The sequence below is a fragment of the Vulpes vulpes genome, chromosome 5 (genome assembly GCF_048418805.1).
Source record: "Vulpes vulpes isolate BD-2025 chromosome 5, VulVul3, whole genome shotgun sequence".
Taxonomy (NCBI): Eukaryota; Metazoa; Chordata; class Mammalia; order Carnivora; family Canidae; genus Vulpes; species Vulpes vulpes.
In genome coordinates, this window is record NC_132784.1 from 25,824,818 (window position 1) to 25,843,023 (window position 18,206).

Sequence of the window (18,206 nt, forward strand, 5' to 3'; positions counted from 1 at the left end):
GAATAGAGAAGTGGACCGAACAAAACCTCAGCCAACTCCACTGGGAGCTCTGGTGTCCATGCAACCCATCAGTGTTGTCCCACAGTGAGAAGAAAGGGCCACATTTGTATCTACAGCGGGTCAGCCAGTGCCCTTGGGTGAGGTGGCTCACTGCAGTTGAAGTAAAACTTGAAGAAGACAATTGAGGCCATCTGCTCGCTTCATTTCCTATAGTGAGGCAGGGAATCCAAGTAGCCCAGCTCTGTATCCAAAGGAGCCACCATCCTTATCACATTGGTGAAGATAGGAATGATCTCTAAGGAGTCTGGAGACTAGAAGACCCTTCTGTAAAGCCCAGTATAGTGAGTGCTTCATCGTGGTCCCTAAACAATGACACACTACATCCTGCTCATGGAATTTGTTATAACAGGTGATTACAAATGGGTGAGCTAAACAATAGAATCATGAGTTAGTCCAACATCCATATGTACAAGTACATATGTAGAAACTGGCACATTTTATTTCCCTACCGCAGTACAGATTATAAATTTATATGTGTAAAAGCAAAATAAATAGTTTCTGTCTTTGAGCCAAGCATTATATACATTTTGAAGGGGTTTGTATTTTTGCAGATACATTGAACATTTTACCTAAAATGGAATTTGGTGGTCAGATTTTAGATGGTGTCATTATCTTTAACTTCCACAATCCATAATATAAACCAGATAAAAATTACATTCTATTCTAAGTCCCTTCCTCTAATTTTGTCCAAAGTGGGTACATGTTGGAAACTCATTGTCAATAGTACATAGGAAGGAAAGGCAATCTGTACAATTAGAGGCCCTTCACAAGCTCTCCAGAAATGCTTGCTCTCTTCACTGCCTTCATGTTCTCATCATCACAGAGTAGGTGTAAAACTGAGGTATGCAGGAAATGTAATTATTGTGCCATAATCAAAATCAATTTATCTTTCAAGGCCCATTCTTCTAGATGATTTAATCAACTCAGAGTGTCTTCTAGACATTTTTCTGGGCCATTTCTAGATCTGGAGGGCTGTGTACAGCCTAAGCATTTGTTGGGGCCAGGTAGAGCAACCATTTACACAGTATTTCAATAAATATTTATTGAGCACCTAGTACTATGAGCCAAATACTAATCTTGGTCTAGGGATATAGCACTAAACAAAAACAAATGAAATCCTGGTGCTTTAGATGTTTACATTCTACTGGAAAAAGATAATAAGGCCGATAAGCAGGGTGGAAAATTGTCTGGCTCTTGTCACCTGTCCAAGCTGATGTTCATTCTCTCCTGTTTTTCTGTCATCATCCCCAACTTCCAGGCCCAGATCTTGTTTGAGTCCCCATCCAGGCAGAGCTCTGTGAGCCTATCTGACTTCAGCTTTCCCAAGACCTACCATGCAGAAATGTCTAACTATCTTTGGTATATAAAACATGAGGAACTCTGGAATCCTACTATACCCCCCTGGGGGGGGGGTAAACCCCCCTAGGTTTTCTCCAAGAAGAATCTGAGCCTGTCTGATCTCAAAATCCTCAAACCTTCTAACAGCCTATATCTTCCGGGAATGGGGTAGGAAGGGCTTGGGACCGGACCACTTCTGTGGGACCTGACCAAAGTCTCAGCTCTCTTCTCCCTAACTCTCCTTCTTCCAGCCCAGAGAATCTCTCTCTTGTCTGCCAGCAGAGTAGCCTGGCTCTTCATCTACCCTCCAATCTACTTGTTAGGCCTTGACTGTAACTCTGAGTCCTTGGGCACTTAGGATCTTATAACTCAAAGCTACAGTCCTTGGAATTCACATGCCCTCTTTTGCAAATCTCCAAAGCATGTTCCCCACTTTTCTGCTGCATCATCTCTTCACTGAGCTTGATATGCTGCTAGTCAGCAGCATTGGGGAATCTTGAGGAAAGGTAAGATGTACCCAGAAGGCTGGGAAAGAAACCTCAGTTATTAGATATTATCCCATCTCATCTCAAATGATAGTTTGACTTTACAGAATGTCCATTCTTTCATTTTAATATGGGAGCCCAAACCACATTTTAGATGTTATTCAACTTGCCATTGAATAGAAGAATCTCAACCATCACTGAACACCTCCTGATGGACTCATGGCCTTTTTAAGTCCAGAATATTTAAGAACTTTGGCAGTTGCTCACAGTATTTTTCTGGTACACATACGGAAACATCAAAAACCAAACACTAATAGTAGTGATATCTAAGTGGTGGAATTATGAGGGATTTTCATTTTCTATTTCAACTTGTCTGCATTTTCCTAAATTTTCTGTAATAAGCATGAATCTTTTAAAGAAACCTCCTCTGTTTTCACAACTTGAATTCTGCATGTGGAGATGAAGTCGGTCTCTGGGCTAATTCCAGGAACTGGATTTACAAGAGGGAAGTCAACTTTTTCTTCTATGTCATGGCTTTCGGCACTCGGTTATCATGACTTCACTAACTATTCTCTTTTCCAAATGTAACACCCACCGTCAGTCCCTCCACTCCACCACTGAAGAGTACGCCACTGTGCTGGGCACATTTGCCTTGGTGCTCTCTGGTTGTGCGGTGTCTCTCCTAAAGTCAGGTCACTGTAAAAAGTATCTAAAACTAATTTTTGGTTTCTCAGAAAGTAAAATTAAGCATGGAGGAATGAATGATGATACCCAATGGCAACTCTTTCTCTTTCAAGCTATTCTTGGATCTTTTAAGCAAGGAGACAACTTTCAAGAAAACTACTGAAGGTTTGATATAGATGCCCTTAGTCGGAAGTGAAATAGCTGTTCTCCTCACCTATGTGAAAAGGAAAACTAAGAGGCTGATGAATTCTGACTTTCTACATTGATAGCATTCCTTTTAGTCTTATCTAACATCACTAGGCAAATATCTAAGTTCCATATTTTCCACTAATACTTCATAATTAGGTGCCTTATTTTGGTTGGCCTATTAATGCTGGCCCATGCACAACTCCATATTCTGTATAAAATGTTTCTACAACATACTTGTTTCCTCAACTGCCTTATTGGATAAATTCAGGTAGAGAATAAGGACGGTCTTATCGTGTTTTCTAAAGATAATCCCAACATGTAAGACATTTCCTATTCTTTCACCCCAAATCGATGTCTTCCCAGCTAACATTATCAGCAGCTACTGGTGAATCAGCAGAGTTCAGGGGCATAAAAATTAAGACTTCTTTTACTACTGACACGGTCAAATGTGGATGGCTAAAACTATTTTAAAAGCACCCGGGTGGGGGGGGGGGGGAGACAGCCCTGGTGGCTCAGTGGTTAAGCACCTGCCTTTGGCCCAGGGCCTGATCCTGGAGGCCAGGGATCGTGTCCCAAGTCGGGCTCCCTGCGTGGAGCCTGCTTCGCCCTCTGCCTGTGTCTCTGCCTCTGTGTGTGTGTGTGTGTGTGTGTGTCTAATGACTAAATAAATAAAACCTTAAAAAAAAAGCACCTAAGGGAAACCATACCTGAGATTCTCAACCTATTTTGCCAATAGTATATTTCCAATCACAATGAGAAACAAATGTTTTCAAAAGTTTAAAACACTGTGTGAATCTGGAGAAAAAGCAATAGAGATTCATGTGGTTTTTCTGCCACCTAAGACACCCTTCTCAGCTCTGTAAACATATCCTTGAACATAAATTAGGTGATTACAAAAATCATAATATGTCTCGCAAGACTTTTTGTTGACTCTCACTTCTCTCCCCCAGTCTTCCCTAGGCCTCAGGCCTCGCCATTAGGAAATACCTGGGTTTCAAACTTACAATTCTTGAATCTCAATTATTTGTGGAAAGACCATCCATATTCCAGAGGAATAAAAAAAATCTACATCTTAATCTATGCTCTGCCATTTCCTACGTGGCTTTGGTCAAATTATTCAATATTTTTATCAGGCTCCTTCTTTTGACCTGAAAATTGTGTTTCACATCTGAAAAAGAAAAAAAAAATAGGAGGAATATCCCAAATACACAATGAAGTTAAAATGACTTAAACGGCAAAGTGCTCATTCAGAATATACACAGAGATCATCAGCAAAGTAGGATATTCGAGGTATGTGTGTCTGTGACTATAAAGAACTGTCCTCAAAATATAACATCAAAAATCAATGGGGAATGGGCAATTTATGCCACCAAATACTATTGGGGACATTAGCCAGCTTTTACAAAGAAATAAATCTAGATTACCATCCCATTTAACCTGTTAAAATATATTTAAGACGAATTAGAGGGTATGTTGAAAAATAAAATTATCTTAAAAGCTAGGAAAAAACATTAATGGTATTATCTGATCTCTTTAAATGAGTGAATTTTATAATAAGAAAAATGATGGTAGAAATTCCAAAAGAAATAGTACTACGTATGCACACATAAAAATGTAAATAAATAAAATTAAAGAATCAAAAATTGAGAGAATATAAGTACAACAAAAAATAATGAAATATCATGCTTCTTTATACATGAAAAACTTACAAATCTGTAGGTACAAGGATGTTCATTGTCTCTAATGACAAAGAATTAGAAGCAACCTAAAGCCAACCAGCAGAGGAATGGTTAAATAAATTAAGGTATTTCCATACTATGAAATGGAACAACTTTTAAAAAAGGATGGGGTATTTTTATATATACCGACTTGGAAAGATGCCCATGATACATAGTTAAAGGGGAAAAAGCGAATTGTAGCATATTATGTATTTTTTAAATTTTATTCTTTAAAAAAAAGAAAAATACATATATATTAAGATGATAAATAGATAGATAGATGATAGATAGATAGATAGATAGATAGATAGATAGATAGAAAAACATCCAGAAAAAATATCCATCTATTAATTTTAGTTATCATTAAGGAGTTTGACTAGAAAATGGGAGGTTTTTTTACTCTTTTACTTTGTATATTCCTGATTAGGACTTTTTTTTTCAAAGTTTATGCATTAGTTTTGTCATACAAGATAAATAAAATGGATTGAAGTAACACACACAAAATATTACACGCTCTTAAGGAGAAAGGGAGCAGGAGATATGCATAGCTATTCACAGAAGAGAATATCCACCACATGGCTGTTTATTTTTTCTTTAACTTTGCACACATTTCCAAATTCAAAGAATCCTAAGTTCAAGGAATGACAGGCCATTGAAAAATGCCTATCAATTGGCAACTATTTTAAAGAGTAGTACCAGATGACGATGATCTTCACAGGACTAGTAGGCCCTCCCACATGTTATCATATTTTTAAAAAAGAAGAGCTGTAACTTAATGATCTAGTGTGAGTCCTCAAAGTGTGGTCCCTGGAGGAGCAGTATCATCATCTGGGAACTTGTAAGGAATGCAAATTCTCAAATCCCTCCCCACACTTGGTGAATCAGAAATCTGGAGGTAGAGCTCTGCCATCTGTGTTTTAACATGGCTTCCAAATGAATCTCACGAATGAGAAAGTTTGAGAACCATTGATCTAGTCGTTACATTTCTACTATTTTACTGTAAGGCAGGGTTTCTCAACAACAGCACTATTGATATTTGGGGCTGCAATTTTTGTGTGTGTGTTGAAAGGCGTGTCTTATACATTGTAGAACGTTTATGGACATCCTTTGCCTCTACCCACTGGATGCCAGTAGCAACACCCCGCCCAGTCATGACAATCAAAAATGTTTTCAACATTGCCAAATGTTGGGGGTGGAGCAGGATGGAGGTCAAATTTGCCTCTGGTTGGGAATCATTGCCTAAAGAAATACTCCAAAATGTGGAGGAAGAAACCATGGAAAGATGTTTTTGTATATCTGTTTCACTTACACTAAGAAATCATAGGGTTAGGGTACAAGCCATTCTGTCCCATATACGGTAGTGAGGCAATAATAAGTATTACATATGTAAGACATGAGAATTGCTCATGATCAAAGTGAAAAATGCTGGGTATAAATTATATAAAAAGGATTTCTCAAATACATATGAAGATAAATTATTTATGCTTCATATCACCTAAATGTTGACAGTGTCATGCTCCTGCTCAAAACCCAAGATTAGATTCCTACACTCTTGGAATTAGATCCTGAACCAAGGATCTAATTAAGGCCCATGAGACTCCTCAAAGCCTCCCTACCTCCTCTCACTCCCCAGGCTTCAGCCACACTCTCCCTTTCTTTGTTTCTAGAACCAAGCACAACGTCATGGCTGGGGCTTTGTATCTACTATTCCCTACCTTGGATTTCCCCCCCCTGGGATATGCAACTAAGCAGATCTCTGCTCAAATGTCCCTTCCTTCAGGGGGGCTCCCTGAGTACCCTGCCTACCACATGTAGCATTTCCCACTACTCTCTGCTCATTAGAATTATCTAAGGGTTATATTATCTGCAGGCAGGCAGGCTCCACCCATACTAAGTAAACAAGAATCTCTGGAGGTGGATTCCTGGTGACTAGGGTTTTTTTAAAAGGGATCAGTGGAAGAACTACTTCTCAGTTTTTCCTGTACTTCAGTGACTAAAATCACACTGTATATTTGTTGGTGTATTATTTGTTGTCTGGTTTTCCCACTAGATTATAAACTTCATATGGGCAAAGATTTTGCCTATTTCACCCCTTGCACTATCCCTGACATCCAAAATAGTGTCCAATACCTAGTAGGCACTCAATAGATTTTTTATAAATGAATACTAGTTACATTGAGCTATTGTTTATGGTTACTGGTGGGTTTTTCCTTTTATTATACTTTTCTAAACCTTCCAAATTCTGATGTTACTTTATAATCAGAAAAAAATAAAACCAATTTTTAAATCTGACTTTGAAAATTGTGATCTATTTGAAGCACGATGATTAGCATGTAATAGATATTCAACAACTAGTAATTATCATTAGTGTTTATTTTTTATATTATCTATTATACAAGGGCTTTGGCTATAATATCCCATTTTATCTATAGTGTTGTTACCATATAGAATACATATTTCCCTAGAAATAATTTATTCTTTTTTTTTTTTACTTTACCAAGTCCTCCTAATCTTGTTAGATATTCTGAATATTGCTTTAAAGGTACTTTAGAATCTCCCTCTAATGTGCAATCAATGAGTATGAAACAAGTAAATAATTGAAAATGTTTCAATCGTCTACATTGAAGTCAGCGTAAAAAGGTATTTACTAATTGCAAAGAATAAGGCCATGTCAGCTATGAATATGCAACTGCCATATGAAGCTCCTTTTCCATAATGTGCTTTGAGGGAATTACATGCACATGGTTTAAAAGATTATTTAAAAGCAAAAATGTCAGAATATAGGGATGGTGCCCGTTTAGAAGAGTAGTTGTCAACTTGCTTTGGAAAAAAATAATGTAAAAAAAAAAAAGAAAAAAAGAAAAAATAATGTAATATTTAGATGTAAAATTGAATACTTTAAAATCAGTTCAAACCAATTGATTTGTAACTTAACATATTAAAAATGGCTGAAATACCAGTGAATGACCACGTCAACACACATTAGTGTTAAATACAAAAACATTTATGAGCATTCTTCTGCTTTTGCAATATTTGAAAATTTCTCTAACATCCAGCCATGACTGCAAAGGAAAAGATTGAATTTCTCCTTAGTCCTCAGTCTTATTAAAAAAAAAAAAAAGATAAAGACCACTGTAGACAGTAGCATACTTTGTACAAAAGAGGGTAGGCAAGCTATGGTTAGCAAGGATCCCCTCAAAATAGTCGTAGCACATGTGAATCATAAGTCAAGCACATTGAAAATTTATTCTATTTTTAACAGCTTCTCTTCACTTAAGTGGGCAAAGTCACAAGTAACATTTCACATACAAGTGCCTAAGCTGTATTTTCTCAGCAGGTGTGACCTGATGGCAAGAAAACATTTACCACCACAATTTCCCCCATTCAAATTAAACCATCCTAAGGTTATGTGTGTTGGAAAATAACAGCATTCCAGAGATAGGGAAGGGAGCACTTCTAATACACCTCCAATAACTTGAGAGTTGTCCTGCAGGCAATTATGTGGCTTTCAACTTCCTCTGCAAGTCACTATGGTAACAGCAAAGCACAGAGTTAAAAGAAAGTTTGCATCTGTATATTTGTTTGGAGCTGAACTATTATTAAATGCTTTGGTCTTCTTAATTCAGCATTAATTTTGAGTTTTATAGTAAAGCTCTCTTTCAGTCTGAGTCATTTGGTTGTGATTTAAAGCAACTAAGAAATTTCTTTGGGTTAGCAATTCAGCTCACTTTTGGAAAAAACTTACCCAGCAGAAGGCTGCAAGGATTTTTTTGTCTGGGGTCCAACATCTGTAGCACCGGATCATAGATTATTTCTAAAATAATCTTAAATTGATGGATCATTGCTCCTTCCATTTGGACCCAACAAAAAGTAGCTCTGGCATTTCCTCTCCTTTTTATGCTGTAAACTATATATCAGTTTTGCAGCTCTTGCCAGAAAAATGAATTCTTACCCATTTCAAGATTTTATAAACTTGAATTTTACTTAACAGTATTAGAATTGCTTTTACAGTGAATGTATATCAAGTGCTATTTCATGAACAAATTTAAAAAATCATAATTATTTTTGTCAGGCTATTTTAAACTAAGCAGTATTAATAAATAGCCATTTTCGAAAGAGTGCAGTTTGGGATCTTTTTTCCTATTAGTCAAGCATTAACAGTCACTAAACTTCGAGCTCTTCATGTTGCTTAGAATCTTTGCTGTAAGAATTTCTGGGAATAAATTAATGGTGAGTAAACAACCATGTAGAGGAATTCCCAAATATTGTTATAAGATCTGAATGTTTTTGCACCTCCTTACCCATCCATCAATTCACTGTACATTAATCTTTCAACCATGTCTTTGCTCCCACCTTTCTCGTTCAGATGTGTTCTTTTGCCTTTTGGTCTTTGTTTTGCCATAGAAGGGGAGTTTCTTTCGTTTCTTTGCCGAAAACAGGTTAAATCATAGCTCAAAATTTACAACACTGTCATGGAGTTTAAGGCCTAATGAAATCTAAGCCCTACCAGAGGGGTGGAACTTTCCAGAAATGACCACAATTTGACCTCTTTGAGTCAGCTGCTACAGAGTTCCAAAGCCAGGTGGCATAGGAGGGCAAAATCCATAACATTTTCAAACTTACATAGTAGGCCTTTAGCAAAGCAAGCTAAGAGCAGCATTTCCTAAAACATAACTCCTCAGGAAAGAGATCTATGACATCTGAGTCAGCTAGAGAAGACATGAGTCAAGCAAAGATGAGCAGGGATATTTTTCTTCAGGACTTTTCAGAGCCTTTATTATGCTATTGTGTATTGTGAATATCCAAGGGAAAAAATGGCATACAATTTTCTCCAAAACTTATTTTACTCTGAAATGTCTATTTTTGTAACTCTTATCACAGAAAGGGGGTTTGCAGAATCCACTTTAGTGAAAGATATCATCAGACCCGTAGTAAAAATCTGCATGGTTTCTGAGTCAGATCCTCCATTCCAAAAATACAATTCAACTGCATTTTAAGCTACTGGAAGAATAACTTATTGTTTTTGAGAGTTTTCCATCTTTGGTACTAGATTGGATTTTTTTCTATGCATGGCTTTTCTTTCCTTTACTAGCCTATGTTTCTTTCTACATATGTTTACTAGTTCAAGTCTTTAGAAATAATGGCACTTGTAATACCCAGCTGGTCCCCACAGCGGGAGTGGGAATTTTGATATCCAGTGATTTGAAGTAAAAACAAAACAAACCAAACACACACAAAAAAACCCTGAGATTCAAATAAATTTTCAGGATAGTATGCTGGCAGTACTTTGAAATTATGGTTGACTCTCTTTGGGGTCCTAAACCAACCACTTAAGTATTTAACAGTTTGTTGAGGTAGACAGTAGGTAAGTTCACATTTTAGTAAGGAAGTTTGCAATGGCCTTAATACATTTTCCAAGACATCCTCTGTTTGAGGGACTTCTTTGCTTCCCACTATTAGAAGGGAATCTAATCTGATTTAAACATTGATGTGACAGTGTATTTGCCTATAGACACGAATCATAATTTGGTAGATCGTGATTGCTACCCCAAATCAGTCTTCATTCTCAGCACCTTTTCTAACTGAAAAGTTGTTTGATTTTTCAACACTCAACTGGTTGGTTGATATTCAGGAAAATAATTGAAGTATATATAAACATACACACACACACACACACACACACACACACATTCTCTAACAGTGAATCAGAAAGCATGGATTCTATTTAATACACTTCCACATTGTCTTATTAACTTACTTTCTTAACTACATTTGATTTTTCTAAAAGTTGCTGCACGTAACTTGATTTTCCAAAATTAGGAAAAAATTCCAAGCTGTTAGGGAAATTTAACCTGCGGTAATGTAAATATAACAAGAATACAAAAAACTCTGTTGTTTAATAAAATCTACTGATAACAAGATTATTTTAAAGCACTCATAAGTTAAAGCCGGTTTTATTAAAGTCAAGTAGAAAGTGTGCAGAGAAATGGACAGAAAGGATACAAGTTTGAGATGGAATGAATGCTCCACATTCACACATGCATAAGAGCACAAAATGAACATTTGTCCACAGGAAATTTAGGAAACCGATGCATTGGCAGAAATCCATTACAAGAGTCCTCTTGCATAACCCACTGGCTGAGATAGAGAAATCTTTCCCCGAGGTGGAGTCTGACTTGCAGTTCTAGCCTCCTACTCTCCATCCTATTTAAACTCCGCCTCAGTGTCCTCCTCTAGATTTGGTCCTACTCTAGATTCAAAGACCAGGCCTTTGGCTGAGAAGGAAGAACATGAAGAGCTTGGGGAAAACTGAAAACTAGTCTAGCCCCGTTTCGGCCTTCATCCATCCCCCCTCATGGCCCACATCCTATACGCTGTTGCTTACTGGGATGCCCTGGAAAGCTGAGCGCCCCCTCCCCTTGCCCAAGTTCCTCCAGATGCTACAGATCTCTTCCACCTCTACCCTTGTGTCCTCCTGACAGCCCCAAGTGCTTTCTCCAAGAGTCAGCTCTTGGGTGTCCCTGGATTTCTAGCCCCCCCTTTTTGAGTTTGATGCAGTTCTGTCTCCTGGGATTTCACTGTCCTGCTACTAACTGAAATTATAGCTGTTATTGAATAAGAAAATCCATCTTCAATCCTCAATTAATCTTCACATCATCCCCTCCCTTTTCAGTCTCCCTGGACTCCAGTCCTAATCTTCATCTACCCTATTGGCCAAGAGGCCTTATATCTTCACTCTTTCATTACATTCTTGCTTCTATTTCTATCTTCTCCGTGCCCTATTACCTCTGCACCCTGTTCTCTACTAGAAAAATCTTTTCAATTAGATCTTAGCTAGCTCTAGATGAAGTTGGTAAGGCAACTTTTACCTAACAGGTACTCTATTGATTAGTTATGTTTTCTTTCTCTATTTGCCTTAGCAAGCTTTTTTTTTTTTTTTTTTTTAATTGTGATGGAGTCAATGAAGGAGTACACAAAAAGGTCTTACTTTAAAACCAAAAAAGAAAACTCTGTTTTTCCTTCACAGTGAATCTTACTAATGACTTCTATAATAAGAGGCTCTGGGAAAGGCTCAAGAGAGATCTTAAGCTGAGGTCAACAGGTGTATTAAAGTGAAGCAAAGTCTCACTCACTCCATTGGCTCCAACTCCAGGTTAAGAGAATGTTTAAATCATTCTGCAGAGTCGGTAAACGCAGTAGCAAAGTGGCAGAGTTTCTTATATTTCAAAGGAAATGTTAAACTTGAAGTCTCTGATAACTCATTGATGCCCTAAAATATGAGGACCCCTTCTAGACTGTAGCTAAGACAACAGTGCTCACAGGTACAAAGCTCTGCCTGTAAAATAAAGCAGATAAAAAGTGAAAAACAGGAGGCAGAAATCTTGAATATTCAGTCAAAATTTGAGTCCTTTTGCACACAATAAATCTATTCGAATCAGGCTGTCAATCACAATTCTACAGTAAGGAATACAAATTCAGACCTTCTATGGAAGGATCTTAGATCTCGTGGAAGCTGGCAGAATGAAAAACCAGCCAGTAACGAAGGACAGGAGTCCTAGCCCACACCACGGCAACGATGCTTCCAAAGGCACCGAAAGCAGACTGCCTGGGTTTGCACCTCAGCTCCGTGTGACAGCAAGCACTTCACTTCTCTCTCAGCCTCAGTCTTCTCACTTGTAAAACAGGCTTAATAACAGAAGCCACCTTGTGGAATGACTATGCGGATTAAGTCAGATAATACCATTGCTTAGAACAATACTTATTTTTAAAATGTTGATTAGGTCAAGGGCATTTGCTGGCTGTGAACTTGTGCAGTGGAGAGTCCTAAATCCATGGCTTTGGTCCTTAGTTTCATTCAGGAGACAGAAGGCATGGCTTCTTGGTAACAGAAATGGTACTTCAAAGACCTGGGTTTGTGAAAAGATGGAAATAAAGCAAGTCTTCCTGCCTCCTCTGATAGCGGATCAAACATAGGGTCCTCTCGAGTCCAGCATTCCAATGTTCCACCATAGGCTCTGAGATGGAGACCCCTCCGCCTTGCAGTGAAGTTCCTTTGCCCCACTTTATTCTCCACACTCATGGTTCCCTTGCTGGGGGATGTCTGGTGATGTGCGAGTTTAGTGTTCTCAGCACCCTGTCCTTCCATATGCTAACCCTATTTCCTCAACATCCCTCAAACCTCACCTTCCTAATGTTGCTATAAAATTAAGTAGGCTTCAAAGGTAAGAATAACTGTTTAAAAGTCTCTGTATTTAGAATGGTTTTTTTTCTTTTAAGAGTCCTGTATTGAAACAGGCAAAGCGTTAACCATTAATAAAACCACATCCTAATGTTTCATTGGTATTCCAGCCCCCCCCTACAGTCCTCACACAAGCAAACTTGTCTTCGATTCCAATGGGACTCTTTTCCTGTGCAAATTCTACAGGATTCTGTATTCTACTGAGGTGTGAGCTCAACGGGATGTCCAAAATGAGTGGAGACACTTAGAATTTGGCATACACCTAAGTGTCTCAGAACCTACCTTCTCTACAAAACATCTTGCAGTTAGCATTTGTCAGGAACACTTTTCTCACTCCAATCACTAAAAACTTATTTTCTAAAAATCTATGTCAATTATCATTAACTATACATGTATTATTCTATTTATTGTGTTTGGATTCTTATAGATTTGAGGCATGTCTCACCTGATTCCTCCGCTGACTATAAACATTTCGAAGGCCAAATCTTATTAAGTCTCCACAGTAATTTTTGCTGTTTGTTTATTTATTCATCCCACATCTTTTGAGCACCCACAACATCCGGATACTACAGGGATAAAAAGCTGGACAAGACAATGAATCCGTCTCCCCAAAGTCATCAGTTCTATTTTCATACAATAAAGCATGAAGAGTAGAAGATTTTAAAATGTCATGGTAGTTGCAGTTTTTCTAGAAGTAGAAAAATGTCTTGCCTGTGTTGCATTCTCTGTTTTGCCAAAGCCAATCACTGCCCTTACTGTCTTTCTTTAAATTGAAAGAAAGAAAAAAGAATTCAAGAACACAGAATTTTATACATCCAAAGTAGCCACAATTTTGCTTCAAACTCATAGAATCTTCTCTCTTTCCCATCCCTCTCCAGGATTGTGGCCAAAGCCTCCAAGAACCTCATGTCCACTCAAAGCCTAGGGATTGTATTTGGACCTACCCTTCTGCGGGCTCAAGATGAAATGGGGAACATGGCGGTACATATGGTATACCAAAACCAGATAGCTGAGCTCATGCTGAGTGAGTACAATAAGATCTTCGGCTCAGAGGAAGACTGACAGGCAAGACAAGTGACTGAATATGTTCACATCTGTCTCGATGCCTAATATTTTTACATTTCTGTAAACATATTTCTGAAATATTTTTTTCCTTTCAAGCGACAGATGCCTCATTTTGTGAAAACTTAATGATAATTTTGTGTTTAAGTTCCAAACATTTGAATAAAATAGTTGACAATATTTGCCTATATGTGTTCTACATTAACCCCTTCATTGCTATTCCTTCGAGCATTTCTAGGCATTCATTATGCGTGCTCCACACTAGAAAATAGTGTGCAGAGCACCACACATATCCAAAAGACAGTTTCAAAACTGCTCCTAGGCGTTGGGTGTGGAATCGTGTCAGTGTGAGTGTTGTCAATATGGGTATGCGGGCACACAGGTGAGCCTTATCACTACCCTGGCTGCCTCACGCATGTTCCCATGCTCTTACTTGTACATGAATAGAACCAAAAGAGGGAAGAAGTCAGAAATTAATCATTTTTATATAGCACAAAAAAAAAGATCAGGTTCTCCACTAAAATAGATGTTATTTCATCTTTCAGGAGCATTTTTGCGTGTGCAAATATAAAATACAGCCCAGTTATCCTCAATGCTAGTTGGTGAAATTCACAAATGCAACATGTTGAGTGGCAATTTTTCTGAAGAGAAAAAAGAGTTCAAAACATTTACCATTGAAGATTACACACACACACACACACACACACACACGTAAAATACACAGGCACACATACATATACACTATTTGCAGTCCCAGAAACATACCGTCTTATAAATTAGAAGCAAAATTAGTATCCTGGAATTTTGATCTTTATATCATACAGGAATTGCATGACCGCTCATTTTTAATGTTAGCATCCATTTTGAATCTTCATCAAACTGTAGATCTTCCTCTGCCCTGGCTATGTCATTTTAAGTAGAATTTTTATTATGCTTCTGAGGATGCTTTATTGGTGAATTACATTAAATCCATCTAGAAAGAACTTTCTAAAAAGCCTTTTTTTTTTCATATGCCCTAAGGATTACTTGACTAGACTTGGATTGCTTTATCCATGGTTAGTTTCAGTTGTCATGGATAAACAAAGGGGTAACTGTCTAGAATTTTTCAAACATTGTTTTATTTTTGAAAAGTATGTTCTAGCTGAACACATCTCATACCCGTTTTTGTGAGAGTATTCTGCTGATAAAAATGAAGACTTCTGTCTGACAGTCTTTTAATCAAATTCAAAAGGAATAAATAAAATTAATCCAGTGCAATGAAGAGTAAGTCTAGTTAGCGATTTGTTCGTAAAGTGAAAAATAAAGCATGTAAATAAAATGTGTGAAGCATGGATTCAAAAGCAAACACTCTGAGCCGTAATGAGCTCAAAGGCATAGGCTCTCTACGTAGATGGGGTATGATACAGGGAAAGAGTATGCTCAAGAGATAGCCGGATGTGAAGGCAGCTCCATGTATGCTGAAAGAAGTTACCTTGCCCCTCTTGAATGTCTTCATCTTGGCAATGGTGCCAGTAAGTCGGCTCATGGCCAAGAACAGAGAAGCAACCGCAATAAATGCTGAAGAGTAGTTTCATCAAGTGGGATGTATACACACACCACAAAGCCAAGGCAAATCACATGAGGCAGAAGCATGAACCAGTGGGCAGAACTAGCCCACTGGTAACAGTGGGCTAATAGGCTTGCCAGCCTTAAGCTCTTATATGTAAAGTTGTGCTTACGCCTTTCAGAAAAACACAGAGATCTGAAACAAGAGTTTCTGACATTCTATTTCAAGTCCTCTTTATTTCCATGACATTCCATATTTTGATTTACACCTTCTCCAAGATCTTAATTACTTCCCTTTCTGAAGGGGGGAGAGTGGGTTTAGTGGTCCCCACGTTTAAATTGTACCCCTTCCTGTGTCCATCTTTAAAGTTATCCTGGGAGCATCAGCCAGAAAGAAACAGCACTAATAGCCAAAGAGAAGTGGCACTACCTGCTTCGAGCAGGGACTCATAGCCCCATGTCTCTGCCGCTTTCCAGATTTATAATCTTCAAAAGCACCAGCTTCTTGATTTTCCATCTGATGGGATTTAGCCTGATTCAAACCCCAGCTGTGTCCTGTTCCTGGTTGCTAAGGGCATTGAATCAGAGACTGCGTTTCCTCTCAGGGACAAGACCATTCCGCAGTACTGAGTCAAAGCACCCGTCAGAGGATCCAATGGCATAAAAAGGGTGACAGCAAAGGGTCATTAGATTCCCGAACATTCCAAAGATAGTAATGATGGTCATATCAACTATTCCAAGTTTTAAAGCCAAGAATGTTCATATATTAGGTTAACCCACTAAGGGGTTAGATTTTATAAAACTGATAAATATTCTTCACCAAGAAGACATTTAAAAAATGAGCACTTCTTGATCATCTCATTGGAGTCAGGTGCAAGTCTAGGCAGTAGCAATACAAATATAAAATAAGGCAAATTCCCACCTTCTGTAAGGTCCATAGTCCAATCATAGAAAATCATCTAAAGATTAATTTAGGATCAAGCACTTCAGCTACCTTAATAATCATGCTACCCCAGGGTTCAGCACCTATACACAGAGATACTCAAAAAGCATTTTGAATGAGTGAACAAGCAGAAGCTAGTACAGAAATATTAACAAAGTTCAGTGGTTGACAGAGAACCAAATAACAAATTGTGCCTGGGGTGAGTCAAGTAAAGTTTCACTGGAACGGTAACCTTTTTAATCTAATTTTGACCAGTGAATAAGATTAACCAAAGAAAGCCATAGAAAACCTTTGTTTCTTTAAAAAAAAAAATCTGTAAGGGTAACTGGTATTTTCTCCTGTCTGTGTTTATATGTATATTTGTATGTGTGCCTGTGTGTGCTTTTTAACATTTTCCATCATGCAATGATAATCTCATATCTTTAGGAGCATTTCCATATTGTGATGACTAAATATTTTAAGAAATTATCACTGGTAACTTAGTCTGTAGAATGGGAACACAAGTCCAAAATAGTGTCCCTGGAAAAGGAAGCTAGTTGGTACATCTCACTTCAGCATGGATTTACCTACCCAGGCTGTGAAAGATTGCTCCTCTTTCACACTAATACAAAAAACTCTGTGGAGGCGGTATTTATTTTGTCCTATATGTTGCGGGTGTGACTTTACTTAGTGTGTGCCACATGACAGGATCACCATGCCACAGCTAGTAATTGAAAGCCATATGATGGTTCTTTCTATCCAATTAGAAAACAAAGGATCCAATTAAGAAAAATTAGAAAAGCTGTTAAAAAGGAACAATCACTTGCCAATGCTGCTGTCCTTACAGTTTAACACAGCTAGAAATTGACCTGTACTTCTCTTTTCCACATTTATTTTTGTGAATTATAAGTTAATCACCCTGTCAATTCCTAATTAAAAGGCCCTGTAAAGATTTTCATCCAAAAGGACTGTCACTAAGCGTTCTGGGTCAAATTGCTCTGTTGTCAAAAATAAGAAATAAAACCAAAATAATATCAACACTCTCTTTGGGAAACTCAAATCTTCATACCAAACAACAAAGACTTTTTTCAAACATAATAATCACATTCAATTTTTTCAATTAAAATGTTTCATCTTATCTTTAGAAAATAGGTGGATTTTTTGTTCTCTTTCTTTAGACCAAGGGTTGCAAACCTAAATGTTACTAGGGCCAGGCATGGAATATGAAAGAGTAAAGAAGAGCAGGCTTAAGGCATTATGAAGTGGTAGTGGCTGGGGAAAACTCCAGCTCAACTCCTGGCTAAAAGGGTCGGCTTCTTCTCAGCTCCAGCCGACATTGCTCATGTGGGAATATGGACACGATGTTGTCAGAACTTCAGATCTTTCATGACAAGCCAGAAATTCAGGAACTTATGTGAAACCTGATTTTTAAGGGCATCTCACAAAACACATCTAAGCAGACTTAGCCCGAGGTTCTCCATTTTTGCAAACTCCATGTTAAGCCTTCCGATGTTGCAAAGCCTGCTTTCCAGAAAAACTTTAGAGCATGAAGCACACGGTGGAGATATGTAAATAAGCCAGAGTGATGTGTAAGAGAAGAAAATGAAAAAAGAGAGAAAGAGGAATGATCAGACTAAACACTTAGGAGAATTTGCTTTTTAGGTGCTGAGCAAATTATTTACTCTCTCTGGGTCTCAGTTTTCCAATCTATAAAATAGAACTTGCTGTAGCTTGCCTCTTCAGACTGTCTAATGGAATCCTGTGATGGAGGTGAAATAGGTAACATAGCACAAAACCCTAAGTTGTCCCTAACGGAAGCACATGATAGATCCCCAGCTTACTGGTTAACAGTTAGCTTTAGGAACTTTTAAAGACAATGGGAAGAGGGGCACCTGGGTGGCTGTCAGTTAAGCATCTGCCTTCAGCTCAGGTCATGATCCCAAGATCCTGGGATTGAGCCCTGC

General features: G+C 38.0%; 1 protein-coding gene across 1 annotated transcript in view; it reads left to right on the forward strand.

The window, feature by feature from the left end:
- ARHGAP15 (Rho GTPase activating protein 15) overlaps nucleotides 1-13,955 on the forward strand; it is a 608,203-nt gene extending 594,248 nt beyond the window's left edge. Inside the window, exon 14 of the mRNA XM_072757649.1 lies at nucleotides 13,592-13,955. Within this exon, the coding sequence (XP_072613750.1) occupies nucleotides 13,592-13,775 (184 nt within the window). The 3' untranslated portion in view covers nucleotides 13,776-13,955. The remainder of the gene's footprint in view (nucleotides 1-13,591) is intronic.
- The last annotated feature ends 4,251 nt before the right edge of the window (nucleotides 13,956-18,206 follow it).